Here is a 27,480-nt window from a genome sequence, read left to right as displayed (position 1 = left end):
ATAACCTCGACTCCCATTGCTGAGGAGCCCACTGTAGATTGCAACTGTTTTTCTGTTCTGTAACTTTGTACTAGGAGGGGCAGGGCAGGAAGCCTCATATCCCAACCCAAACAAAGAGACTATTAGAAACTGCTTCATGACAGTTTCTCAGGGGAGATAAGGAGGTGAGTGGCAAATGGCCCTGGAGCAACTCCTCACAGGCCTCTCTGTTCCAGGAGAGCTTGTTCCAGGAGGCTCACAAGGCGTTCTCCAACACTCAGATGAGCTGCACGTCAAGCCTTTGCTTCTATGGACACATTCAAGGTCGTTAGGGTGCCATTATCTTACAGTGGACGATTGTCCTGTGCATTGTAAGATGTTTAGCAACATTTATGGCCTTCACCCACTAGATGTCTAAAGCACCCCAAGCCCCAAGATGTGACAAACAAAACTGTCTCCAGACATTGCTAAATGTACCTTGCGGCAAAATTGTACCCAGTTGAGAACCACTGATCTTGAGCTGTATTCACTCCTCACATCCAAACAACATACTTCATCTGCAAATATTTCAGTATGTATTTCTAAAATAAAGTTTTGAAAACATAAACACAATACCTGGTGGGGGGTTTTTTTTGTTTGTTTTTGTTCTTTTTTGTTTGTTTGTTTGTTTTTGTTCGTTTGTTTTTGAGACAGTCTCACTCTGTTGCCCAGGCTGGGGTGCAGTGGTGCAATCACAGCTTACTGCAGCCTCAACCTCTTGGGCTCAAACAATCCTCCCATTTCAGCCTACCAAGTAGCTGGGACTACAGGTGCATGCCACCACACCCAACTAGTTTTGCTTTTTTATTTTTAGTAGAGATGAAGTCTCACAATTTGCCCAGGCTGTTCTCAAACTCCTGGGCTCAAGAGATTCTCTGGTCCTGCCCTCCTTAAGTGCTAGTATTACAGGTGTGAGCGACCTCAGGCAGCTACAGTATCATTATTATACCTAAATAAATGAACAATAATTCCTTCATAGAATCCAGAAATTGTTGAAATTTCTAATTGTTTTATAAACATTGCCATTTTTACAGTGTTTTGAATTAGGATTCAAATAATACAGTGTACATATTGCAATTGATTGATATGTCTTTCAGATCTCATTTAATCCATAGGCTTCTTGCAATTTTTTGGTTGAAGAAACAAGGTTTGTTCTACAGAGTTTTCCACAATCTAGATTTCGCTGATTGCATCCCTGTGGTGTTAACATACTCCTTTATCCCTTCTGTATTTCCTGTAAATTGGCCTCAGATCAAGAGGTGTGATCAAAGCCAGGTTCTATTTACTTGGCAGACTATTTCATAGGTAGCACATGTACTTCTATCAGGAGTACATAATGTTTGGTATTGCCTGTCTTTCTGTCATGTTAGCAGTAGTTGATGCTGAGTGCCTAAACCCAATCTTTCCTTAGGGGTTATAAAGTGGAGATAATTCATTACCATCTTACCTTCTTCATTACTCATTCTAAGACAAGATACTTCTCTTGTTTGGTGACCTAGAGGGACAGTTTGTATAGGAAAGTTTAAATAAAGGCTTATTTCCCAGTTTTCAAAATGCTTTTCTCTAGCATCTTTCAATGCAGACAAATGAGGCTTGGGGGTTTCTTTCGATAGTATTATGAACTCATGCATTGAAAAACATTAGATAGGTTTCAATCAATTGCAATTCTTATCCTTATTGATACTTAAACTTTTCATCTTTGGCTGTCAGGAGTCTCCTAAGTCCTTTTGACGATTTTTATCTTTTTTAAAAAAGGATAATAGAACTTTTATATTCATATGAGTATTGTTATCTTCACACTTTCAAATGATGACCAAAGACTTATTCCAAAAATGTTTTGAGCAATGGTAATACCATATGTGCTAGAGACTGCCATGGTTCACTGCTAATGGTTTTGTTCCTGTTGAGTTCCTGCAATTGAATGGTGGAGTGAGGTTATCCAGACCATTTTGTAGAAATAAAGGATTATTTTTCTTTGAAGATATGCTTATACCATACTTGCTTACTCAAGAGAATATCTTCTCAAAGCAAGGGTGGACTTCTGTGAAAGACCATTGACCACATATAGCTACTCTCAGACACCCTTAGTGTCCTTTTTTTTTTTTTTTCGAGACGGAGTTTTGCTCCTGTTGACCAGGATGGAGTGCAATGGTGAGATCTCGGCTCACTGAAACCTCAACCTCCTGGGTTCAAGCGATTCTCCTGCCTCAGCCTCCCAAGTAGCTGGAATTACAGGCGCATGCCACCACATCCAGCTAATTTTTGTATTTTTAGTAGAGACAAGGTTTCACCATGTTTGCCAGGCTGGTTTCGAACTCCTGACCTCAGGTGATCTGCCCGCCTCAGTCTCCCAAAGTGCTGGGATTACAGGCCTGAGCCACCACACCTGGCCTCCTTAGTGTCATTTGACATGGCCCCTCATCGGGCATTTTAGTAGACTAGGTGTTTAAAATGATTGCTTTTGGAGATATTGAAAGTTTTTACATAGCCAGCTTCCTGGGACACATACACAAATAGGATTTCTTACTCTTGATGCAAACAAAATAGAGATTCTTTTTTTCTTTTTGAGAGCCAAATAGTTTCTTTTTGAGAGCCAAATCCATGTATGAATAAAGTCTCTCATCATCTCTCCTTCATCACAGTGGTTCTGAACTTTTTTTTGTTCTAAACTTTTAAAAGCCCTGATGCTAAACCCAAGGACAATTAGATCAGTATCTTTAGGGAGCAGGAATCAGCCCTCAGTGTTTTTGAAAGCCCCTAAGGTGATTCAAATGCACAACCAAGGTTGAGAACATTCCAGAGTAGAGCAAAGAGGATAAGAGTCTTTGTTAAGAGATTAACTTAGACTTCCTGCTATGGTTTGAATGTGCCCCCCAAAGTTTATGTGTTAGAAACTTAATCCCCAGTGCAACAGTATCTAATAACAGGTGATTAGGTCATGAGGGCTCTGACCTCATGAGTGGATTAAAGTCATTAACACAAGAGAGGTTTGGTTACCACAAGGGTGGATTTGTTATAAAAGCAAGTTCAATTCCCTCTTGCTTTCTTACTCTTGCCTTCTCTTGCCCTTCTGCTTTCTGCCATGGGATGATGGAACACAAAGGCCCTCACCAGATGCTGGCACCATGCTCTTGGACTTCCCAGCTTCCAGAACTATAAGCCAAATACATTTCTGTTCATTATAAATTACCCACTCTGTGGTAGTCTATTATAGCAGCATAAAACAGACTAAGACACCCCTAAAGTGTTAGACACTCTTTTGTCAAGAATAGGATATTTGTATACTTGTGGGCTTTTGGAAAGATCATTTCTCACCAGCACCACCTGTTATTCACAGATTTACACATCGCCCACAGAGAAGAAAACCTGGTGAGGCCACTTCTGCTTGTATTGCAGAGGAAGAACCCATCTGATGCCACTTTTAGGAAGATTTATTAGAGGATGTGGAGACATTATCTTCAATGTGTGTTTTGTGATGACATCCTGCACTGGCACTTACTGAATGAGTCAAATATGATATTTATAGGGCCTTAATAAAAGCTTTTATCTAGCTAGGTTTTATTATTAAATGTCAAACGAACTAAATGAAAAGCTTTCAACATGAAGGCATCCAAAGAGAGCAGAATGAGAAAAGCATAAAAAATGTTGAGATACCGAGGTGGCATGCATTGAGTGGGGGCTTTGAGGTCCCACAGTCCTAAATGTGAAACTCAGTTCTGACACTGACCAGCTCTGTGACCTTGGGCAAATTATTTAATGTCTCTACGCCCCAGTTGTTATCTGCAAACTGGACATAATGCCTGTTTCTGATACAGAGAAGGATGTCATAAATTACTAAGTATTAAAATTGCAGACAATGTTAGCAATTTTCTGCAATTGAATGACATTTTGTTAGCCTGATTTCCAGAATATCTGGAGATGAGATACCAGGCCTAGCTCATGCTAAGGAGGATGTGATAGGAAGAATAAGGGCCTCCCAAAGATGTCTACATTGTAATTTCCAGAACCTGTGAATATGTTACCTTGTAAGGGAAAAGAGACTTTATAGACGTGATTAAGTTAAGGGTCTTGAGATGGGAGAGATTATCCTGGATTATCCAAAGGAACTCAATGTAATTACAAGAGTCTTTTGAAGTGAAAGAGGAAGGCAGGAGACTCAGTGAATATGTGACCAGTGAAGCAGAGGCTGCAGTGATGCAATTGCTGTATTTGAAGATAGAAGAAAGCAGGCCAGGAGCCAAGGAATGCATGCAGCTTAGAAGCTAAAAAAAAAAAAAAAAAAAAAAAAAAAAAAAAAGAAAGGCAAAGAAACAATTTCCCCTAGAGCCTCCAGAAGAAATGCAGTCCTGCAGGTATATTGATTTTAGCCCACTGAGACCCATTTCAGACTTCTGACCCTGGTCCAGAACTTTAAGATAATATATTTGTGTTGTTTTAAGCCACCAAATTTCTGGTACATTGTTACAGCAGCCATAGAAAACACACAGAAGCACAGAAGATTAAACTGAATCTCTCTTTGAGCATTCAAAGACTCTGAGTGCAGATTTTGCAAGAATCTGCACTTTGGAGTGCAGGTTCACTTTGGAGACCATGTCATTCAAAATCTAATAGTATAAAGTCCAAGGATTGTAATCATAGTTTACTTGCGAATGAATGTATCCCTCCTGGCATCAGACGGTCCTGATGACTCACTTGTCAATCAAGCTCATATGTATCATATGCAGAAGGCCCCCCGGCACAATGCTCAGGACCCTGCAGTACTCGCTGTAGTACTGGGAAACTGCCTGGTAGGACAGCAAGGAGGAAATCTGGTTATGGTACACCAATAATCAAGAAAGACCACTCTTTAGGGGTATACAAAGAAGTGTACGTATGGTCAACCATGCTGGAGAATAATTTGATAACTGTGTCAAAAAACCATGTATCAAAAACTTTAAAAACATAAATACTCTGATTCAGCAATTCTACTTTAAGAAAATTCATCCTAGAAGGAAAAAAATTGGATTAATACGCACATCATTCACCTGCTTAAAAAAATCCATTCCTGGTTCCTATAATTGCTTATAGAATAACACTTGGGGAGACTGAAGGGAGACAGCAGTACATCCACTTACGTTGGCTAATTAAGACTGGCAGATGTTCATACTGGGCGTAGCTTGGTGTAGACTTGAACCTGGCTAGATTATTAACCTTGAAGGTCTCTGAGCCACCTTTGCTACATTTGCTCTTTTTCACTAAAATGACTGAAACAGTGATTGTGACTAAGAGTTTCAATGTTAAGTCAGTGCCTGGCCTTATACATTTATCGTAAACTATCATCCAATTTTGTGGGTTAAATAAATTACAACTTTATATATGTGTGCAACTGAGCCCTTAAGTGTTGAAAATTACCTATGGTCTTACTCATCCACTGACATTCAGATAATATATTTGGCATGCAAAAGTTGTGAATCCAAATTATGCTCAAATACAAGTGGGGAATATTTATCCATCTTTTTTTCTGATGTATTATCTGTTTCAATTGCATGTCTGGACTCAAACCCCATAAAGAAGGGACCAAAATTTACATGGCACTCTTGAGTATGATGGCGGCTGTATTTGGAGTTTTGATTAAACTGCGCTACATGTGTGATTATTACTTGTAAACAGATGATTAGATATTAATTAGACAATAAGTGATTGTAAAGCACTTAGAAAATAAAAGTGTTTATAAATACCACCAAGTAATAGCAACAATCATTCTTTACTGACTACACAGCTGCTAATGTCAATAAGAATGATTTATTCCAGCTAAGGGCAACTTTAATTTATGCAAAAAACTCACCATCATATTTGTTTTGCTACAGCAAAACAAAATATATCATATATACAACTGATTTTATCATCATTTAAATAAATACATCTTGTTTTGATTTTAAAAATCTCTCTTTTAAGACCTTCTTACACACAGGTGCAATGACTGGTGTCCTTGGGTGCTAAGAATATTGGAGCTGGGTCTGGCGCAGTGGCTCACACCTGTAATACCAGAGTTTTGGAAGGCTGAGGTGGGGGGGATCACTTGAGGTCAGGAGTTCGAGACCCGTCTCTACTAAAAATACAAAAATTAGCTGGGTGCGGTGCCACACGCCTGTAATCCCAGCTACGTGGGAGGCTGAGGCAGGAGAACTGCTTAAACCGGAAGGCAGAGGTTGCAGTGAGCCGAGATCATGCCACTGCACTCCAGCCTGGGAGACAGAGCAAGACTCTGTCTCAAAAAAAAAAAAAAAAAAAAAAGGAAAAAGAAAAAAAAAGAATATTGGAGCTCCTTACTGTTCATCTCTCCAACCAGTTACAAATATATATGCAAGACGTAAAATGACATTTTGTTAGCCGTATTTTCATGTATGCAATAGGTTTGTCATGTTGGGTCTGTGCAGTTTCTCCCTAGCTCCTTAAAACTGCGCTTACATTCAAATTTTGGTCACATTGATGAGTGAAGGTCAATTCTTTTTTGGTTATTATAGAAGTTAGAAAAAGAAGAAAATAAATTTTAATAATAAAACACAACACTTTCTTTCTATCTTCTTGATTACTTCGTACCCTCCACAAAAATAGATTTTGAAGCCCTGACTATTTTCATGTCTCACCATTTTTTTTTTTTTTTTTCCCAATGGGCTTTTTTGTTTTGGAGATGGAGTTTCACTCTTGTTGCCCAGGCTGGAGGGCAATGACGCGATCTTGGCTTACTGTAGCCTCCGCCTCCCGGGTTCAAGCAATTCTCCTGCCTCAGCGTCCCGAGTAGCTGGGATTACAGGCACCCGCCACCATGTCTGGCTACTTTTTTTTTGTATTTTTAGTAGAGACAGGATTTCGCCATGTTGGGCAGGCTTGTCTGGAACTCCTGGCCTCAGGTGATCCACCTGCCTTGGCCTCCCCCTAATGGCCTTTATAGGTCATAAGCCTGTATCAGCTATGCTCTTGACCCACTGGTAAGCCTGGCAATGCAACTGTGTTTTGTTTTTGACACAGGGTCTCACTCCGTCACCCAGGCTGGAGTGCAATGGCACAATCTTGGCTCACTGCAACCTCTGCCTCCCAGGTTCAAGTGATTCTCCTGCCTCAGCCTCCTGAGTAGCCACCTGGGATTACAGGTATCCGCCACCACACCCGGCTAATTTTTGTATTTTTAGTGGAGACAGGATTTCACCATGTTGACGAGGCTGGTTTTGAACTCCTGACCTCAGGTGATCCGCCCACCTCGGCCTCCCAAATTGTTGGGATTACAGGCGTGAGCCACTGCACTTGGCCGCAACTGTGTTTATTTTTCTTGTCGTTAGTAAATTCAAGCATCTAAAATGAGTCCAGATCCACAGTTGCACAAATATGAAATGAACTGAATGAATAAAAGTGAAGAATGCTTCATGTTCATGAATTCAATAGAAAAGGGGTTAAGGGGTTATATTAGATGATGAGAGCTGCATCAGTTAGCTCAGCAGGCTTGTTAATAAAGCAAATCTAACTACTGTGTATCACACAATGAGGCAGTGTAGTTTGGTGGAAAAGAGTGTTGAACTTTGATTCAAGAGACCTGGATTCAAGTGATACTTCTACCACTTCCGCTTACTATGTGACCGTGGTCAAATCACTTAACTGCTCTGAATTTGTTCATTCATTTGAAATTTTTCAGTATTAAAGCATGTCAGTCTCAGAGTGCTATTATAAGTCAATGTGTAAAAGCACCAAGGGAGGGGTGAAACACTTTCTACTGAAAAATGTTTTCACTACTATAATTTTCCTGGAATGGGTGGAAAGGATTTATGTATGGATTTCATTACTTAGTATGGTACAGTCTTTTCCTAGACTATTAGGCCCAGACCTTAAGCCATATGTGGATTAAGGTGGGGAAGTGGCTCAAAACAGAGACATAAAGGTAGCAAAATTCCATAGGAGGTAATACCGCTTTCTGGGAAATCTGAAATTCTTCTGTCATCTCTACCCTGTGTTTTCCATCTCTCTTCCTCCCTTCCTTCTTCATGATACATTTCTTTCTTTCTCTCTCTCTCTTTTTTTTTTTTTGAGACAGAGTCTTACTCTGTTGCCCAGGTTAGAGTGCACTGGTGCAATCTCGGCTCACTGCAACCTCTGCCTACCAGATTCAAGCAAACCTGCCTCAGCCCCCAGAGCAGCTGGGACTACAGGTACATGCCGCCATGCCTGACTCATGTTTCTGTATTTTTAGTAGAGACCAGGTCTTGCCATGTTACCCAGTCTAGTCTCGAACTCCTGGATAGCTGAACAGCTGGATAGCTCCAGCTATCCACCTGCCTCGGCCTCCCGAAGCGCTAGGATTACAGGTGTGAGTCACGCCACCCGACCATAAATTTCTTGTTTGGTAAATCTGAGGCAGTGAGAAGAAAATGAATAAAAAAGGAAACGTGGGCTGCACGTGGTGGCTCATGCCTGTAATCTCAGCACTTTGGGAGGCCGAGGCAGGAGGATCACAAGTTCAGGAGTTTGAGACCAGCCTGGCCTATATGGTGAAACCCCCGTCTCTACTAATAATACAAAAAAATTAGCCGGGCGTGGTGGCGCATGCCTGTAATCCCAGCTACTCGGGAGGCTGAGGCAGGAGAATTGCTTGAACCCAGGAGGCAGAGGTTTTAGTGAGCTGAGATTGCACCACACTGCACTCCAGCCTGGGCGACAGAGTGAGACTTTGTCTAAAAAAAAAAAAGAAAGAAAGAAAAAGACAGAAACATGGAAGAAATAGTAGAGTGAGGCCTGGCCATGGTGGCTCATTCCTATAATCCCAGCACTTTGGGAGGCTGAGGCGGGCAGATCATTTGAGGTCAAGAGTTTGAGACCAGCCTGGCCAATATGGTAACATGGTGAAACCCCGTCTCTACTAAAAATACAAAAAAACTGTCCGGGCGTGGTGGCATGTGCCTGCAATCCCAGCTACTCGGGAGGCTGAGGCAGGAGAATCGCTTGAACCCGGGAGACAGAAGTTGCAGTAAGCCAACATGATCACACTCTACACTCCAGCCTGGGTGACAGAGTGAGGCTCTGTCTCAAAAGCAAACAAAACAAAACAAAAAACAACTTTATGGTGGGCACCCCTTAATGGTATCTTGAGACCTTTTGAGATGCCCCAGAAGCCGGCTCTGCAAGAAAGATTCAAGTTCAAGTAGTTTATTTGGGAGACGATCTATCCCAGGAAATACTCACAGGAGCATGGGTAAGTGAAACAAGGAAAGGAAGGCAGTTGATAAAGGGTGCCCTGTGGCAAGTGGAACTTAATCCCACTGGAGGACTCTGGGAGTTAGTATAGAACATGCAATTCAGAGTTATTTCACTTGAGGGCTGAGGGAACTATACTTTGACTTCTATCAGTCATTGGTTGAAAGCTCTTAGGGATATGGGCTGTTAATTTTCTGGCCCTTTAGTTCTGACTCAGTGGTGGTGTTGGGAGGGCAGGGCTTTCTAAAGGCCAGATAAAGCCCCCAGGCAGAGAGATGCAGGTGCTGGCAGTTGACAGTGGGTCAGGTGTTGACCATGGTAACATCATAGTCATTATGGTAAGGCCTGAGGGGATTTCGGCAGGGTTCAGACAGTCTGCTGGAAAGAGATTATTTTATTAGGTTGGTGCCAAAGTAATTGTGGTTTTGTCATTATTTTCAATGGCAAGAAGTGCATTTACTTTTGCACCAACCTGATAGTTCTTCTTTGCATATCTTTGAAAATAATGTGTTTTTTTCTTTTTTCTTTTTTTTCTTTTTTTGAGATGGAGTCTCCTCTGTCGTTCAGGCTGGAGTGCAGTGGTGCAATGTCAGCTTACTGACACCTCTGCCTCCTGGGTTCAAGCGATTCTCCTGCCTCAGTCTCCCTAGTAGCTGGGATTACAGGCATGTGCCACCACGCCCGGCTAATTTTCTGTATTTTTAATAGAGATGGGGTTTCATCATGTTGGCCAGGCTGGTCTTGAACTCCTGACCTCAAGTGATCTGCCCGCCTCAGCCTCCCAAAGTGCTGGGATTACAGGCATGAGCCACCGTGCCCGGCCAAAAATAATGTTTTCAACAATTTGATGATGTTTATGTGAGGACTGCTTATAGGAAGGTAGATGTCATTTGTAGGTGTCTTCCAAGCTGAAGTTAAGGTCTCTATGGCTTGGCTTCCTCATCTGCAAAGTGGGGTAACTATACCTATCTGATTGGATGTTGTCGGGGCTACAGGTAGGCTATGATAAGCATTAGGTTGGTGCAAAAATAATTGCGGTTTTTGTCATTTTTATTTATTTATTTATTTATTTTTTTGAGACGGAGTTTTGCTCTTGTCACCCAGGCTGGAGTGCAACGGTGTGGTCTCTGCTCACTGCAACCTCCGCCTCCTGGGTTCAAGTGATTCTCCCGCCTCAGCCTCCCTGGTAGCTGGGATTACAGGCGCCCACCAACACGCCTGGCTAATTTTTGTATTTTTACTAGAGAAGGGGTTTCGTTATGTTGGCCAAGCTGGTCTTGAACTCCTGACCTCAGGTGATCCGCCCGCCTCGGCCTCCCAAAATATTGAGATTATAGGCATGAGCCACCATGCGTGGCCTGTCATTACTTTTAATGGTAAAAACTGCAATTACTTTTGCACCAACCTAATACCTAGCATAGTGCTAAAGACATAAGAGGTACTCAATAAACAGTAGAAATAATCATGATAGTTCTTGTTAGGGACAGCACTGATCTGACAAGTTCTCACAGAAGGCATACCCTTCTTGTTGAGGTCACGGGACTCAGAAGCCCTGTCCCTAAACATTCTCTGGGACTTTTCTGAACAGCCAGCCTGCAACACATTTCCTCTACCTCTGCCAACTGGAGATAGGACTTTAGGACTTTGCTCCAGCTTTGTTCCTCAGTTTCAGCTTTCTTGTTTCCTCTCACTGAGGTCTGTGCATCTTTCTATTTGCTCATGACCTAACCACGACTGTCTCACCCCAACCCTAATACCCAGCTCTTGATGTCTTTGGGGAGGAGAGTAATGTTCATTGTTTTTTTCTAATTATAAGACTAATATAGGGTTGGTGCAGTGCCTCATGCCTGTAATCTCAGCACTTTGGGAGGCCAAGGCAGGCAGATCGCTTGAGCTCAGGAGTTCAAGACTAGCCTGGGCAACATGGCGAAACACCGTCTCTACAAAAAATTAGCCAGGCGTGGTTGCATATCCTGTAGTCCCAGCTACCAGGAAGACTGAGGTGGGAGGATCACCTGAGCCTGTGAGGTCGAGGCTGCTGTGATCATGCCACTGCACTTCAGCCTAAGCGACAGAGTGAGACCCTGTCTCAAAAAAATACATATATATATGTTCATTTTTGAACATATATATATGTTTTGAGATGGTGTCTCGCTCTGTCGCCCAGGCTGGAGTGCAATGGCGTGATCTCCGCTCACTGCAACCTCTGCCTTCCAGGTTCAAGCAATTCTCCTGCCTCAGCCTCCTGAGTAGCTGGGACTACAGGCGCCCGCCACCACACCCAGCTAATTTTTATATTTTTAATAGAGACAGGGTTTCACCATGTTGGCCAGGATGGTCTTGATCTCTTGACCTCATGATCCACCCACCTCGCCCTCCCAAAGTGCTGGGATTACAGGCGTGAGCCACCACACCCGGCCTTGAATATTTGTTATAGGCAGAAATTTTTTTTAAAAGTAAAACAAAAATCTTCCATAACCCCACAGTTTAAAAATTTCACTTTTAGCATCTTGATATATTTCCTTGCAATGCTTTTTTCTGTGCATGTACATATCACATAATTGGGCTCATGTTTTTGGAATCACATTTTGCAGCCTGCTTTTCTAACATATAATGCTAACATGTGCCCATAACATTAGAATTTCTTCAAAAACATGACTCTTAGTGAGTGTACAATACTATATTATATGGACTTATTTTAACAATTCCAACTATTGCTGTAAGTTGTATCTTTTTTGCCTTTTATAAATAATTCTGCATTAAGCATCTTTGTACATAATTATTTGTGTGCTTCTCTATTTCTTTTGGGATAAATTACCAAGTGGAATCCCTAGGTCAAAGGGTATGAATATTCTAAATGCTGTTAGCATATACTGACAAATATCCTCTATGGAATTTCTAATGAAGTTAACACATGCATAGATTTTGTGCAATCATTACCATAATCAAGATACATAACGATTCTTGGCCGACCACGGTGGCTCACGTCTGTAATCCTAGCACTTTGGGAGGCCGAGGCAGGTGAATCGCTTGAGGCCAGAAGTTCCAGATCAGCCTGGGTGACACAGTGAAACCCTGTCTCTACCAAAAATACAGAAAGATTAGACAGGAGTGGTGGCACACACCTGTGGTCCCAGATACTTGGGAGGCTCAGTGAGAGGATCGCTTGAGCCTGGGAGGCAGAGGTTGCAGTGAGCTGAGATTGCACCACTGCATTCCAGCCTGGGCAACAGAGTAAGATCCTGTCTCAAAAAAAAAAAAAAAAAAAAAAAAAAAAAAAGCTACATAATAATTCCATTACCCCAATAAACTCTCTCCTGCTATCCCTTCATAGTCAGCCCCTTCATAACCCTTATGGAATATTTAGCTCTGTAGTGTGGAATTAACTGATCATTCTTAGCTAATTGTCTTGATAGCATTACAATGCCCCCAAGTTAAAATAACCCATTCAAGTATTACGAAGAAGTATTTCTGAGTCAGGTTGCAGCAGCTACCAGGACTGGTCTCCGAAGTGGGTGGATCTGATAAGGACTCCTCTCAGAATGGTGCCTGACAGAGTCTATTTCTGCCGTTAAGACTGCAAGACATGCTGAGATTCAATCACAGGACTGTGGAGAGAGGAGCAGGAAGAAGCCAGGACTAGGCTGGAGTAGGAATGGAATTAGTTATAGAGCTTACCCTCAGGGCAGTTAGAAGTCTAAATTGCAAAGTTCAAGGACTTGGGATGAGTAAGTTGTCAGGTGTGACTTGGACTTAGCACAAAGTGGCACTGAAAGCTAAGGATTTGATGTGGGTAACACAATGAAGATATCCTAGGCAGAGGCAGTATCTTGGTTCAATGGGACAGAGGAAGATTAGGAGGAGAGGAAGGTGAGGAAGGGAGACAGAAAATATTGGGAGTCTAAAGGAATGGTCTAGGCTCTTGGACAAGAGTTCACAAGGACCCAGCTAGACATCAGAACTCTGTGAAATGGGCAGGTGAACAGGTGAACCTCTCATTCTGGAGAGAGAATTAGGTGACTAATTAGGAACCAAGGGGTAGCTCAGTGGCCCAGAATACAGTGGTGGTTAGGTGCTTTCCAATGTGAACAGTGACTCTAAGGCAGTGGTTTATAAACTTTAGCATAGGTCAGAATGCCTCCCAAACCAGGAGGTTTTGATTCAGTAGGTCTGGGGTGGGGATCCAGAATTTCTGACAAGTAACCAGGGCTGCTGCCACTACTTCTCAGAGAAGCACACTTTGAGAGCCACTGCTCAAAGGCAAAAATACATATATTGAGTTTAGAATAAACATGTCATTTGCACGTCACCCAGTACATGTAGGAAAAGGTCTCCTAAATGTAATACAGGGCTTGACTCTTCCAGGTGATGAGCTGGTAGAGCTAAACCTGCTGCTGGAAGTGTTTTGTGCTTCCAGGAGGACAAATAGGGTAGGAAGCAACTGGCCCCTTTTAGATAACCCAAGCGTCAGTGGAATTCTCACATCACTGGAGTTCTGTCCTGTATAGGTCATAATACTCTTAAGTGATGTTATTCTGACTTAAAGGGCCAGCATCTAAAACTGTCAAATTGTAATTCTCTGCTACAGAATCCATTTTCTTCTTCTTTTAGGGCTAGCCCTCTTTGCTTATTGAGGAGTAATAAAAATAATGTCCCCTTATATTAGCATAGCACGTTCCAATTCAAAAAGTGCAATGACATGATATCTCTTTTGATCTCCTTTCTGTGATGGAGGCAAGCCGGGTATTTGTATCCCAACCTTTGGGCTACTGATTCTCAAAGTATAGTTCCCAGACCTGCAGCATTAAGAACACCCAGAAACTCTCTAGAAAAGCAAATTCTGACCCCACCCCAGACTTACTGAATCAGGTCTGGGGTCTGACAGGGGGCCAATAATTCGCATTTCTAACAAGTTCCCTGGTGATGCTGATGTTTGTGCTGCTGGTCCCAGACCACACTTGGATGAAAACCACTGCTATAGATAAAAATGAAAGATGTAGAAGCCCAGGGACTTGTCCTAAGAGGACTCCTGCCTAGATCCTTTTCTTACTACACCTGCTGCATCCCTGGTCCCTACGCACCCGCCCCCACCTCCAGCCCCCGCCCTTCGGAAAAAAAAATCCTTCAAATCCCAGCTGCATTATTTTAGAATTTTGTGAATGTGAATGCCTGTAAAATGAGGAAAACAATAGGATCTACCTCTTTGGGTTCTTACAAAGATTAAACAAGAAGTAGGTAAAGTACTTAGCACCGTGCTTGTGCTTAATAAATGCCAGCGATCATCATGATTTTTTATTAATATTGAAAGTGACAATTCACAATGAATACCTTGGTAAGTTCTTTGGGTGTGTGTCTTCAGAATGCTCCTCTTAAAATGTGAATGTCCCTAGATAATGTAGACATTAAAGCATCTGATCGTTAACATTCCATCTCTGATTGCCATGAGCATTTGGCTGAGGGCAGGATACTTAGGAAATGGGATCCACGACAAGTACGTAGGGGCCAAGAGATAATAGCGCAGTGCATGGAACAGTGTATTGAAAGGCATACAACAGCAAGACTTCTTGAGGAAACTTTGAATAGCTGGGGACGGGGAAGAGTGGCTGACAGAGGAAGCAACTGGGAAGGGCAGCCAGGAGTAGCAGGCAGACTGTTAAAGACAATCTACCTCCTTCAAAGTTCCCCTTAGGGCAGCCCCAGGGGAGGGCTCCAGGGCTACACCAGGCCACAAGGGGATCTGCCAGGGTTCGCGTTGCATGAAGTCCAGGGGGTGAACACTCAGGTGCCCATAGTGAATGCCCGGAGGGGCCCCCAACTGGCAATTGGCACAATGAATTTGGGCCCAAAAGTGGCTTTGTCTTCAGAGTGACTCCTGTTTGGCAAATATCCTGACTATGGCACATCATGCACTAGCTCATCCCAGGGACACGGTCCTTTATTAGTGGAGGTCTGCTATGTTGTTTCTCAAGGCGCCCTAGGCCCCTCAGGAAGCGGTTTTAGGTTATCTGGGTGGCGCAGCCCGGGTCCTGTGCCCAGAGAGGACGGAGACCTTTGCAACTGAATTAAACAGAAGAAACAAAAGCAGTAAGTTCGGGGCCGTGGGTACGGCGGGCCAGCCAATGGGGCCCGGCAGCTCCCCGGCGGAGTGGTACTATGATGACAGTAGCCAACCAGCGCGCTCTATGCAAATGAGCTACTGTATCCCGCACCAGCCGCTTCAGTGTCGTCTGGTTGTTATAGTGATAAACTGAGGCCTTGCCTCTTGGCTTCTGACAGAGAGAGAGAGAAAGGGGCGGGGTGGGGGGGTAACCTCTTTACTTCCCCCAGGGAAGACAGAAAGAAGGGGAGAAGAAGCGGGGGATGGGTGGAGGGTGGCGGGGAGAAAAATACGTGACAAAGAAAACATTCTCTGCCTGGGAGGAGACTCTCTGAGGGTGTAGAGCTAGAGGGAGCATTCACTGGCCATGCCAGTAGTTACCACTGATGCTGAGTCAGAAACAGGTATCCCAAAATCCCTTTCCAATGAGCCTCCCTCAGAAACCATGGAGGAAATAGAGCACACATGCCCACAGCCTCGACTGGTAAGTAAAGACAAAGGATGGAAATGTATGCGTGGCTATGGCATAAAAGAGTTCCTTATGCGCCCGCAGCCAGCGAGGGAAACGATGCCTAGAGGATTTTCATGTAAATGAGAAGAGCGCTACCGCCTAATCCTTCTCAGCTGTTTATACTTAGCTTCTATACCGGGCGCTGCTCTCAGTTTACAAAGCGTTATTGTATTGGCTGGGTAGGAAACGGGCTGCTTGGGATATGCTGTGTTTTTGTGCTTCGGGAGGAGGGGAGGGCCTTTTTCCTTTTAGGTGTGTTCTTGTCTGAAGGTAAAAAAATCCTACAGTGCAATTTTAAAATGGTATTCTCTTCACCAAGCTCGGGACGAGTCCCTTGTTAAGTTTTAAATTCTAGCTAAGGAATGATTCGTTCCTCAACTGATTTTGGTGCCTAATGCCAATTTGGGGGAAAAAAATGGAAACGACATGGAAGCAAAACTTCCCCATCCGTTTGAAAATGTTCAAAATAAATAAATAAATACATAGGAGTCCCTCAATGATTTACTTAGAAATAATACGCATTTAAAATGAATTGTAAAACATTTCCAGAGTGTGCTGTGAGGGTTTCTCTTCAGGTAGTGGAAACCTGGGGACACTACATTTATTTAGAAAGGGGCTGCATGCCTTTAAGAATGAAAGTGTGGAAACGGGGTACTGAGAGCGTCCTTCCGCCTCCGTAACTGCACCGTAACTGCTCTCCCAAATTTGGTCGTTTCTCTACCACTGGTCATGATCTTTTAGGTAGATGTGAAACTTCGTTCCCAACCACCGCAGCATGTGTCCTCAAGGAATCAAACACACGCATGGGTGGTGGGTTTTCTGTGGTCCGAAGTCTTGTGGAACTTGGGGAGACCTCTCTTTGAGCCCCCCAATCCAAAAGACACACTAAAGCTATCCTTACCTTTAGCGATTTCCCTCAAGTTAAAAGGTGGAATATTTTGATTGGCTGTGGAGTTTGACCCTGGGAAGAGTTTTTTAAAAAAGGATTTTGTGATGTAGCATTTTCTCTGAACCTGCAAAATTAGGGCTCACAGTTGAGAAGGCCAACCCATCATAAAACTGTTATTTCTTAATACGAGTTAATAAGGGTTCAAAGGAGGCTTAGAACAACTTCCTAAAAAGCACAAATACAGAGGAAGTTATATTAGAGCCCTGTGGGCTTTTTTTCCCCTATGCTTCTCTTTTTAAAAATATTTTCTCTTAGGACAGTTTAATAGTAACTGTGCCCTAACACTTTAGCCACTTACTGAATGACATACACAATGTAGTGTCTATGTTCTCATGAGACACAAACCATCCCAATAAGTTTGTTACTAAGGGATTCCTTTGAGTCACTAAACAACTCATGGGTTTAGCATAAAGAAAAATGACCACTGAAAGCATATTACAAGATCATCATATGCACATATGCATATATACACATAAATACAGAGAGAGAGAGAGACTCACTCTGTTGTCCAGGCTGGCCTCAAACTTGAACTCCTGGACTCAAGTGATCCTCCTGCCTCAGCCTCCCAAGTACCTGGGATTACAGGCTTGTGCCACAGCACTATATATATATGTGTGTGTGTGTGTGTGTGTGTGTGTGTGTGCCCATGCTCACCCAAAAATGTATTTTTTAAAGTAACCGCAATCTTCAAATTTGCATCACATACTTTCCTGACAGAGGTAAAGGGTAGAGGAGAGAAAGGCAGCATCCAGCTCCAGTTTGTGCATCATTTCAGTCTCTTTTGTCTACTATTTTCCCTTCCATTTTTACCTCTTAGCTATGCTGCTTCTTGGTTGCTTCTGCCTGAGGGAGATGGGCAGAGAAAATTAAGGGAAAGAAGAAAGTTCAAGTTACTTTTTTTTTTTTTTTAAGATGGAGTCTCACTCTGTCCTCCAGGCTAGAGTACAGTGGCCCGATCTTGGCTCACCACAACCTCCACCTCCCAGGTTCAAGCGATTCTCCTGCCTCAGCCTCCTGAGTAGCTGGGATTACAGGTGGGCACCATCATGCCTGGCTAATTTTTTTGTATTTTTGGTATAGACGAGGTTTTGCCATGTTGGCCAGGCTGGTCTCGAACTCCTGCCCTCAGGTGATCCACCCACCTTGGCCTCCCAAAGTATTAGGATTACAGGTGTGAGCCACTGCGCCTGGCCAAGTTACTTTCCACTTTCACTTGTGACAGCTTATTCCAGGTGGTAACTCACAAGAACCACGCTAAGCTGGCAATGTGCTCTACAGCCTCACCTCCCACCCATTGTAGAAATAAGGAAACTGAGGTTCAGAGAGAGTAGGTGACTTGCCCAAGGGTCACAGTGCTTTGAAGGGGGGAGAGCTAGGATTTGAACCCAGAGCTCTACACCTGAAAAGTGGAAGATCTTTCTTCTATAACATACTCGTGAGATACATTCCCTTCCCATCTTTTTGGCAGTTCTGGTTGTGTGTGTGTGTGCGTGTGTGCGTGTGTGTGTGTGTATCACACACATGCATAGGTATGATAGGGATGTACAGAAGTTGAACTGTTGAAGCACCTGCTTTGATTTACTTAGGATACAAAATTTTCCATGTTGTTCATCATTATCACGGGCTACTGAAATTTGACTGTTTAAATAGGGGCTTGCAACCAATTTATAAAACACTACTAAAATTTTTAAAGTCCCTTCTCTTATAAGCTAACTTTGATCACTGTAGGGTTATATTCTAAATTTAGATTTATACTTCATAGCCTAACTTTACTTTGCTAATGATCTTACTTTAATAATGAAGGCACACGCTAACTACTTAATAAAGAAGTTTGTTGATGAAGAGAGTGAGCAGCAAGTGAAAACATGAAATTAACATTTCTTTCTGGTTTTTAGTAGTTTCTGTTTATCTTGTAGCTTTGCTAGTGTCTTCATATTTCAAATTGTATAAATTCTGCATTTCTCCCAGCACCCAGGCATATAGCTCCAAATTGCATGTGGGTCACTGACACCACAGCCATCATCAGAGTGTGGCTACTGAGTTGCTTAACTACGGAAAGTGTATGAAATGTTTGCAGGGGGCCTGTTTAGGATTGAAGCTCCACACTTGGATTCTCCTTCAGAGGTCAGGCTCCTTCTCCCAGTTGCTGAAATGAAGTGGGGAGCTGGCATACGTGAGTGAATAAACAGGACTTTAAAGCAGTCTATATTTTAGATCCCTGTAAGTAACAAATTGATAATAATATTGTGGATATGATTGAATTATATTTCAGGGGGAAGTTTTTCTGACAGGAATACTTGTAGTTTCTCTACCTGCCTTATTCTTCATTAGAGGAACATATAAGAAAGGAGACGATTAAATAGAATGCAATAACTCTGATAAAGAAATTAGAAAAGAAATAATAAAAACATTACCTAGGTTTTATGATAGAGCCTGTATTTTAGGAATGTAATCTTACTACCCTTACCATTTTACCATGGTGCTCTGATTTGAGATGCTTCTGAGAACTCTTTACATTGTTACAATGTTTACTCTTGATTCCTGACTTGTTTTCAGTTCTTTACTATTTTCCTGATTAAACACGATGCAAGGTGACTCATAAGCTTGACTGTCAAGATGAGAAACTGAGTGACCTTGGGTGATATGATGTAATAGCCCTTCTTGGAAACTAACTCCTGAGATACAAGGACTCCTCTGAGCAAGAACTGTGTCCTCATATCTTCCCAGCCCTCAGATTATGCCTACAAAGATCCTCTGGGCTCAGCAGGTGTCCCAGAAGCCCTTTCTAACAAGGCCCAGGCACCCTGAAAGTTGTCTGCTTGAGGATTTGGTTAATGACCTTGGTCAAGTTCTTCTAGAGGTGCATTCTGTTGTCAGAAGGAATTGTAATTCTAGCCTGCAATAGTCACTTCCATGAAGATGGATATACTATGGATCAACTGAGAAGGCCTTGGAAATAAAAAAGGGCTGGTTCAATATGCCACGTTAGCAGGAGGAGTTCATTTCGGGTTTTACTTCAAAGCGGAGCAGTGCCAAGAGACTGCTGTCTTGCAGAAGGTTCATTATGTCAGTTTGGAGGTAGCATGCTCATCTGCTAGTGTTCAGAAAGATGATCATATTTCCAGAGACATCAATGGCTTCCTTTGCTAATATTGCCATCTATTTAGCCACCCAGAACAGCATACATTTTAAAGTGAAACACTCTTAATGCGCAATATTGGCGAAAATAAATAAACATGAGCTTCCTTGGGCATTTACTGTGGTCAACTGGAATTCTGCCTAAGGTTATTATTAGATATTTTCCTGCTGGTCTCTATCCAAATGCAACATCCATGTCTTGCAAATTGATACTAGTCAGGTGTATTTAGCATGGAATCAATCAATTAGTTTCTTTGATTGTTTTAGGTTTGTTTTCTCACTACCCCTCCAACCCCCATTTGCCTAATGCTAAACCCTTATGGAAGAAATAAATCTAAATCAAATATGATAGGTAGTTTCTGTGTTTTACTTTGGTGATTTAGCATATAGAAATCAAAAGAGTGCATGTATATCTCCTCAATCAGGCAGTGAGGAAGATTTAAAGTATTTAGCAATACAGAGCTTTGGAAGATAACTGAGAGAAAACTGAGTCTCCTACCAATCCTTACCAACCCCTACCATTTCCCTTACCCATGGGATCCACAGTCAGCCAGGTAGTTAACCACTTCCAGACACAGCAATGTACCAGGTGCTGTGGAGAGAAATAAAAGAAGTGAATCCAAAGCCCTTGCCCCTAAAGGGGCATTTCCATCTAATAGAAGGTAGTAGTTTGGTTTGTGGATGCATGCCAGGATGCTGAAATCCCTTAAGAGAGCTTTTTTGTAAGTTTGACTTTAACATATTAGACTTTCTTAAAAGCTGTATTTTATCCATTGAGCAAAAGTACTTCCCGGCAGGGAGGACTCTGTTAACCCAATCCCAAAGTTAAGACAAGTCCCTGCATTTGAATAAAAGGTTTCGCTTGCTGACCCCAAAACATATTTTGGGACATGGAAAGGATCAATCTATTTTTGAGTGGATCTTAAGCCCCCATTGTGGGTGGCACATACTGGCCTAGAACACTAAAACAGCTCTGCCCAGTAGAAATACAGCATGAGCCACATGTGTAATTGAAAATTTTCAAGTGGCCACAGTTTTAAAAGTTAAAAAAAGGTGAAATTAATTTTGTATCCAAAATATTATTACGTCAGCATGCAATATAAAAATTATTAGTGAGATCTTACATTATTTTCTTCATACTAAGTCTGAAATCCAATGTGTATATTGTATTTGCAACACATCTCAATTTGGACTAGCTAATTTCAAGTGCTCAATGGCTACATGTGGCTTTACAGGGAGCTTAGACACTTACCCAGCCCTGTTAGGATCAGTTCTGAGGACCTACAGTGATAAATAGTTTTCACATTGCACAGTTCACATATACATATATGTAGTCATAACTAAAACCGAATATCACTTTTCCTTACTTCATGTTTTGCACTCTTATACTTTCTATGCTATCCTTTCTTATTCTATTTCAGTTAAGAGACCATTGCAGTAATCTAGATGAGAGTTAATAAGTTTGAAGTTATAGAAGGACAGTGGGAAAGGAGAGAACTAGATACATATGGGAAACACTAAGGAGGCAAATGCCCCAGGATTTGATAACTAAGTCTGAGCATGGGGCAGGTTCAATGAAAGATCAAGGGACCAGGCGCAGTGGCTCATGCCTGTAATCCCAACACTTTGGGAGGTGAGGCAGGCGGATCACTTGAGGTCAGGAGTTCGAGACCAGCTTGGCCAACATGGCAAAAACCTGTCTCTACTAAAAATACAAAAATTAGCTGGGCGTGGTAGTGTGCTCCTGTAATCCCAGCTACTCGGGAGGCTGAGGCAGGAGAATCGCTTGAACCCGGGAGGCGGAGGTTGCAGTGAGCTGAGATCGTGCCACCGCACTCCAGCCTGAGCGACAGAGCGAGACTCCATCTCAAAAAAAAAAAAGAAAAAAAGATCAAGGAAGGCACAGTTGGTTTTCTGGCTCCAGCTAGTGAGTGTCATCACTGAGATGGGTGTGCCAGGGAAGTAGAGTTTGTGAGAATTATGTCTGAGGTTCCATGGGGACTTCCACTTGGAGATGTCTAGTTCATGTTTGGTTGGGGAATTCAGGAGAGAGTTCTGAGCTGGAGATATAGATCTGGGAAATAGCATGGAGGAGATGTGAAATTGAGGCAGTGAAATGGATGAGAGTGAAATTGAGTTAGTTTCTGGACTGAGAAGGAAGTGAATGGAAATGGTTACCTAGGAAGAGAGCCTCAGGATAATCCCACTACAGGGCTAATTCTAGAAAGTAACTGACCCTGAGCCATCGTATCAGGCTCTTAGAGGGGGAAAATAGAGGAGCTGTAATTAAAGCTATTAGACTCTTCCTTCCATTCATCTGTCTCTACATGAAATCTGGTTAAGCTAATCTACTTCATCCCAGAATCTTCCCAGGTTGGAACCCTGAGGAAGACTACTTAAAGGGCCAATAGAAGAAGGATCATGAAAAGAAGACAGAGAGAGTATTTCTCAAATAGCTGGGAGATCAAGGGACCAAGGGCAGTGTAAGTTTCATGGAAGGAATGTCCAATAGAACCAAATGCAGTAGAGAGATCAAATGAGATAAGAAGGAAAAATTTCCTTTGGATTTAGAAAGAAGAGGTCAATGATGATGTTTCAGTGAAGTGGTGGGAGCGGAGGCTGGATGGCATTAGATTGAGGAGCCTCTAGGTGGTAGGGAAGTGGAAGCTTGACTGAGCGAGGAAGCAGATAGAATGTGTAGTACCCAGAGGTGGACAAATCAGGGCTTAGGGTTACTAGAGACTAGGTTTTCCCCTTCCTTCTTTTGTAACTTTCATCTTCCCTCCCTTCATCTTTTTTTCCTTTTATTTTTCATTCCTTTCATCCACCCAAGATGTCGAATCTTTTGGTTGGCTCATTCTTTTAAGATGATAGCAACTTGTGCCTAAATATAAATGGGAAAGAGCCAGTGGGAGAGGGAAAGGGTGACGGTGATGGGGACAACTGATGAAGGGAATGTCTCTTAGGCTGGACAGGTTGGACTCCAGTGCACAAGTGGAAGGATTGGCTTCAGGGAGAAAAAAAGACACCTCTCCCACTGTGGTGGTGAGGAAGCTGGCAAGGATGGTTTGGGTAAGAATAAGTTATAAGAGGAAGGGTACTGAAAGTTGAAGGCCTCTCCATCTGATAGCCTTTGTTTTTCATCTGTGAAGATGGAAGCAAAATCATGGTGGCTTATTTCTGGCTAGTGCAGAAGTATAATTCTGGGATATCCTGGGTAGTTGAGTCCAGCCCCAGGATATGTCCTCTCCTGAGGCCTCCAGGCTGTGGGTAGGGAGAAGTGGAAAGGCTGGGATGGTTCCTGATGAGGGCAAATGGATCTGCTTCCTTGTGGCCTCTGGGGCTCCACACCAATGCCCATCAAGCCAAATCTAGATCTGGCCAGGGAGAGCTAAACTAGCCCACAGTGAAAGGACAGAGGACTGGCAAGACAAATATGCTGAAGCTTGGTCTCGACTTGCTGGAGCCCATAGTCTTGTTCCAGTGTCAGTTTTGCCATTGAATAATTGTGTGCACTTAAGCAAATCACTTTCCTCTCTGGATTCCATTCTGTCCCCCACAATGGATTGGATAGATCCTTAGACTGTGATTCTAGCTTTCATTGCCTTGGGACTTGGTCTACTGCAGTATGTTCTGTTTGAGCTCATGCTCCTATCAAAAGTCTGGGCTACCCCATTCCTTACCCCCTGTTGCTTTTATCCATTTGGGGTAAAAACAGGTTGCATGATCTTATGGTAAGACACACTGGCTAAATATGAATAACAAATGTTCATAAGCACTTTGAAATTTTACATTGATATTGTACAAACCACTTCAGCTGTCTTCTGTTTTATTCTTCAGATGCTTCCTCAGAAAGGTTGAATGTATTCCAAATAATATATGGAATGTTCTATTCATTGTTTAGAGAAACCTGTGTTGAATATCTTCTTAATGTGAACAGTAGCCTCCTAATTTATCTATTTCATACTACAGAAGTTTGAAACATTGGACCTTCTTTGAGGCATGGCAGTATGGGCTTGAACTATAGGGGCTTTTTTTTGTTTTTTTTGTTTTTTTTTGAGATGGAGTCTCGCTCTGTCGCCCAGGCTGGAGTGCAGTGGCCAGATCTCGGCTCACTTCAAGCTCCACCTCCCAGGTTTACGCCATTCTCCTGCCTCAGCCTCCCGAGTAGCTAGGACTACAGGCACCCCCCACCTTGCCCAGCTAGTTTTTTTGTATTTTTTTAGTAGAGGCGGGGTTTCACCGTGTTAGCCAGGATGGTCTCGATCTCCTGACCTCGTGATCCGCCCATCTCGGCCTCCCAAACTGCTGGGATTACAGGCTTGATATAGGGGGCTTTCTTAACCAATGCTATCCATCTAAGCTTGCTACTTAGGGTTCAAGTCCAGCAATGGGTTAGGCCGTAGTACCAAAACTCTTGCATCTTTAGCTGGTGCCCCACACAAAGCATCTTAGTGACCCTAAGGGAAATAAATGCAGGAAAAGAGTTACTCCATCAGATCACTAGGGGTAAGAATGAAAAGGAAAAAAGCAAGGAAGGTAGAAACAAACTAAGTCATTGCAAGCTAGGCCTATTTTCTTCCAATAATCTCCCAGGTAACAGCCTCTACCTTGCTAGGATCTGATTACCCGTTGCTGGCCTCAGACCATAGCATTATTGTTTTAACATTATCCCAGCATGAACCAGGTTGTATGGGAGGCTGGGAAGCTGACCTTGCTTGGGGATAAAGAGACAGTTTAGCACTCAACGATCTTGAAGTCAAACTTGAAAACACAGTGATTAGAAAATAAAGCAGTGAGCCCTGGTAGTGTGCGCCTGTGTAATAATGTGCAGGGCCACACAGGGCTAGCCTTTTGAGCAGAATTCATTTTCATATAATCTCCTCCCTCCCGCCAAAGTCTTTGACTTGGTGTTTTTGTTTTCTACTCGATAATTCATGCATGCTGAACCTGACATCAGTGTAAAAGGACGCTGAGGGTTATTTAAACTGTCATTTAAGAAAAATAACAACAACGATAATAGGTTAATAGAAACATCATGAATGATGTGTACAGCCTATTGCCAACCAAATGATGTTGAAAGCCTATTCCTGGTACATGCAGGCTTCTGTGTTTCATCTCTAGTGTGCCTAATATTGACTGTAGGCACAGTCACATAATAATAAATTCTATTGTACCTCCAAATTGTTTAGTTATAAGGTAATTGTTCTATATGGGATTTGAGGCTAGTGGTCTCACTCCTTTTTCTCCATGGGCAAGTCAGGGAATTGAACAACCATTCACAGTGCACACTGTATTGGGCACTGTGTTGAATGCTCTATATGTATTATCTCATTTAATCAGGCTGCAGAACCATGAAATGAGCATTACTATTCCTCATGTTATAAGTAAGGAAATAAAGAATCAAGTAATTTCCCAAAGATCCAAATACATATATGTGTGTGTGTGTGTGTGTGTGTGTGTGTATAATATTTTTTTTATTTTTTAAATTTTTAGATGGAGTCTTGCTCTGTCACCCAGGCTGGGTGCAGTGGCATGATCTCAGCTCACTGCAACCTCTGCCTCCCAGGTTCAAGCGATTCTTCTGCCTCAGCCTCCCCAGTAGCTGGGATTATAGGTGCACACCACCATGCCTGGCTGATTTTTGTATTTTTTTTTTTTAGTAGAGACGAGGTTTTACCATGTTGGCCAGGATGGTCTAGAACTCCTGACCTCAAGTGACCCTCCCGCTTCGGCCTCCCAAAGTGCTGTGATTACGGGTGTGAGCCACTGTGCCCAGCCCCAAAGATCAAATATTAACTGATTAAGCTGGGAGTTAAAATTAGGTTTGTCTGACTTCTAAAGCCTCTATTTCCATGACACATAGTTCTCAAACTTCAGTGAGCAGAGAATTGTCTGCTCAAGCTTCCAGGTGATTCGGAAGCAAGATGTGCCTAGATGCACTTTGAGAGATGCTTTATTTAGCCCTCCCAGTCATATCTTCTGTATTTGGGAACAGGAGTAGAAATAAATCAGATATCTATGTTCTTTGTAGTAAAACTAGAAATTCCATGTGAATATTTTGACCCAGCAGTTCCATTCCTAAGAAATTTGTACATATGGCCACCAAAAAAGCTAGTATTAGGATGTTCTTAGCAGTGTTATTAGTAATAACCCCAAACTGGAAATGACCCAAATGCCCAGCAGAAGCAGAATGAATAAAAAAATTGTGGTACACTCACATAATTTAATGCTGGATAGCAGTGAGATTGAAGAATCTACAACCACCTGCAGGAATATGGATGAATCTCACAAATGTCACATTGAATGAAAGAAGCCAGATACAAAATAATATGTACCACATGATTTCATTTCTATAAAATATAAAATAAAAAAGGCAAAGCAAATCTTTGATGTTAGAAATCGGTGTAGTGGCAGGAGCATGGATGGACACTGGAAGTGTTAGGTTACTTGATGTGTGACTGTGTATACTTAGCTTGTGAAAGTCCATTGAGCTGCACTTAGGATATGTGTACTTTTCTTTTCTTTTTCTTTTTCTTTTTTTTTTTTTGAGACAGAGTCTCGCTCTGTCACCCAGGCTGGAGTGCAGTGGTGCGATCTCGGCTGACTGCAACCTCCGCCTCCCAGTTTCAAGCGATTCTCCTGCCTCAGCCTCCTGAGTAGCTGAGATTACAGGCGTGTGCCACCACACCCAGCTAATTTTCATATTTTTAGTAGAGACCAGGTTTCACCATGTTGGCCAGGCTGGTCTTGAACTCCTGACCTCAGGTGATCCACCTGCCTCGGCCTCCCAAAGTGCTGGAATTACAGGCATGAGCCACCATACCCAGCCGATATGTGTACTTTTCTGTATGTCTATTATTCTTTAGTACAAAGTTTAAAAATATTATTATTCACAATAATGAAGAAAGGGAAACTCTACAATGTATTTCCCATTTCCAAATAATTCTGGTGATCTAATAAACTCTAAGGAATGGCACCAGATCCTTCTTACAATTATAGCTCTTGGCTACTTTAACAGAGCTTCAAAGTGCTCAGGCCTTCCAGGGGCCAGTATATCCAGCCCCACAGAGAGCCTAGGTGAGCCCTTGAACAAAACACCTTATGCCTAGGACCACTCCAGCCCTAGTCAGGTAATCCGTGAATTAAAATCCATGGCCCCCAATTGTGTACTATGCCTGGCCTCACAGTCAGACAGGCTGTGAGCTGAGGAAATGGATGGCATTGGTTAGGTAGCAAGAGTACCTCAGAATAATTCTGCTACAGGGTGAATTCTAGAAAATAGCTGACCCAGAGCCTTTGCATCAGGGTTTGGGAGGGTGAAAAATAGAAGAGGTGTAATTAAAGCTTTTAGAATCCTCCCTTTATCTGCCTATTGCTATAGGAAATCTGGATAAATTAATCTACTTTACCCCACAATCTTCCAGGATGGAACCCTGAGGGTCAACATTTAGAGATCCAATAGACAAAGAGTCAGGAAAAGAAGACAGAGAGTACTTCTCAAATAGGTGGGAGATCAGAGGTCCAAGGGTAAAGCAATCACCTTAC

General features: G+C 42.6%; 1 protein-coding gene across 3 annotated transcripts in view; it reads left to right on the top strand.

Moving 5' to 3' along the window:
• Positions 1 to 27,480, top strand: part of PCYT1B (phosphate cytidylyltransferase 1B, choline) — a 114,609-nt gene that overhangs the window by 10,264 nt on the left and 76,865 nt on the right. The window contains exon 1 of one of the 3 annotated variants that reach the window (XM_050777371.1): positions 15,441 to 15,818. The exons of 1 other annotated variant lie outside the window; for it this stretch is intronic. In XM_050777371.1, coding sequence (XP_050633328.1) covers positions 15,702 to 15,818 — 117 coding nt within the window. In that variant the 5' untranslated portion in view covers positions 15,441 to 15,701. Of the gene's footprint in view, positions 1 to 15,440; positions 15,819 to 27,480 lie in introns of those variants that run through there. One more of the 3 variants, XM_050777373.1, reaches the window with a different exon arrangement.

This window comes from Macaca thibetana, chromosome X (genome assembly GCF_024542745.1).
Source record: "Macaca thibetana thibetana isolate TM-01 chromosome X, ASM2454274v1, whole genome shotgun sequence".
Lineage (NCBI taxonomy): Eukaryota > Metazoa > Chordata > Mammalia > Primates > Cercopithecidae > Macaca > Macaca thibetana.
Note: the sequence above shows the minus strand (reverse complement) of the source record. Positions and strands in the feature narration are given on the sequence as shown.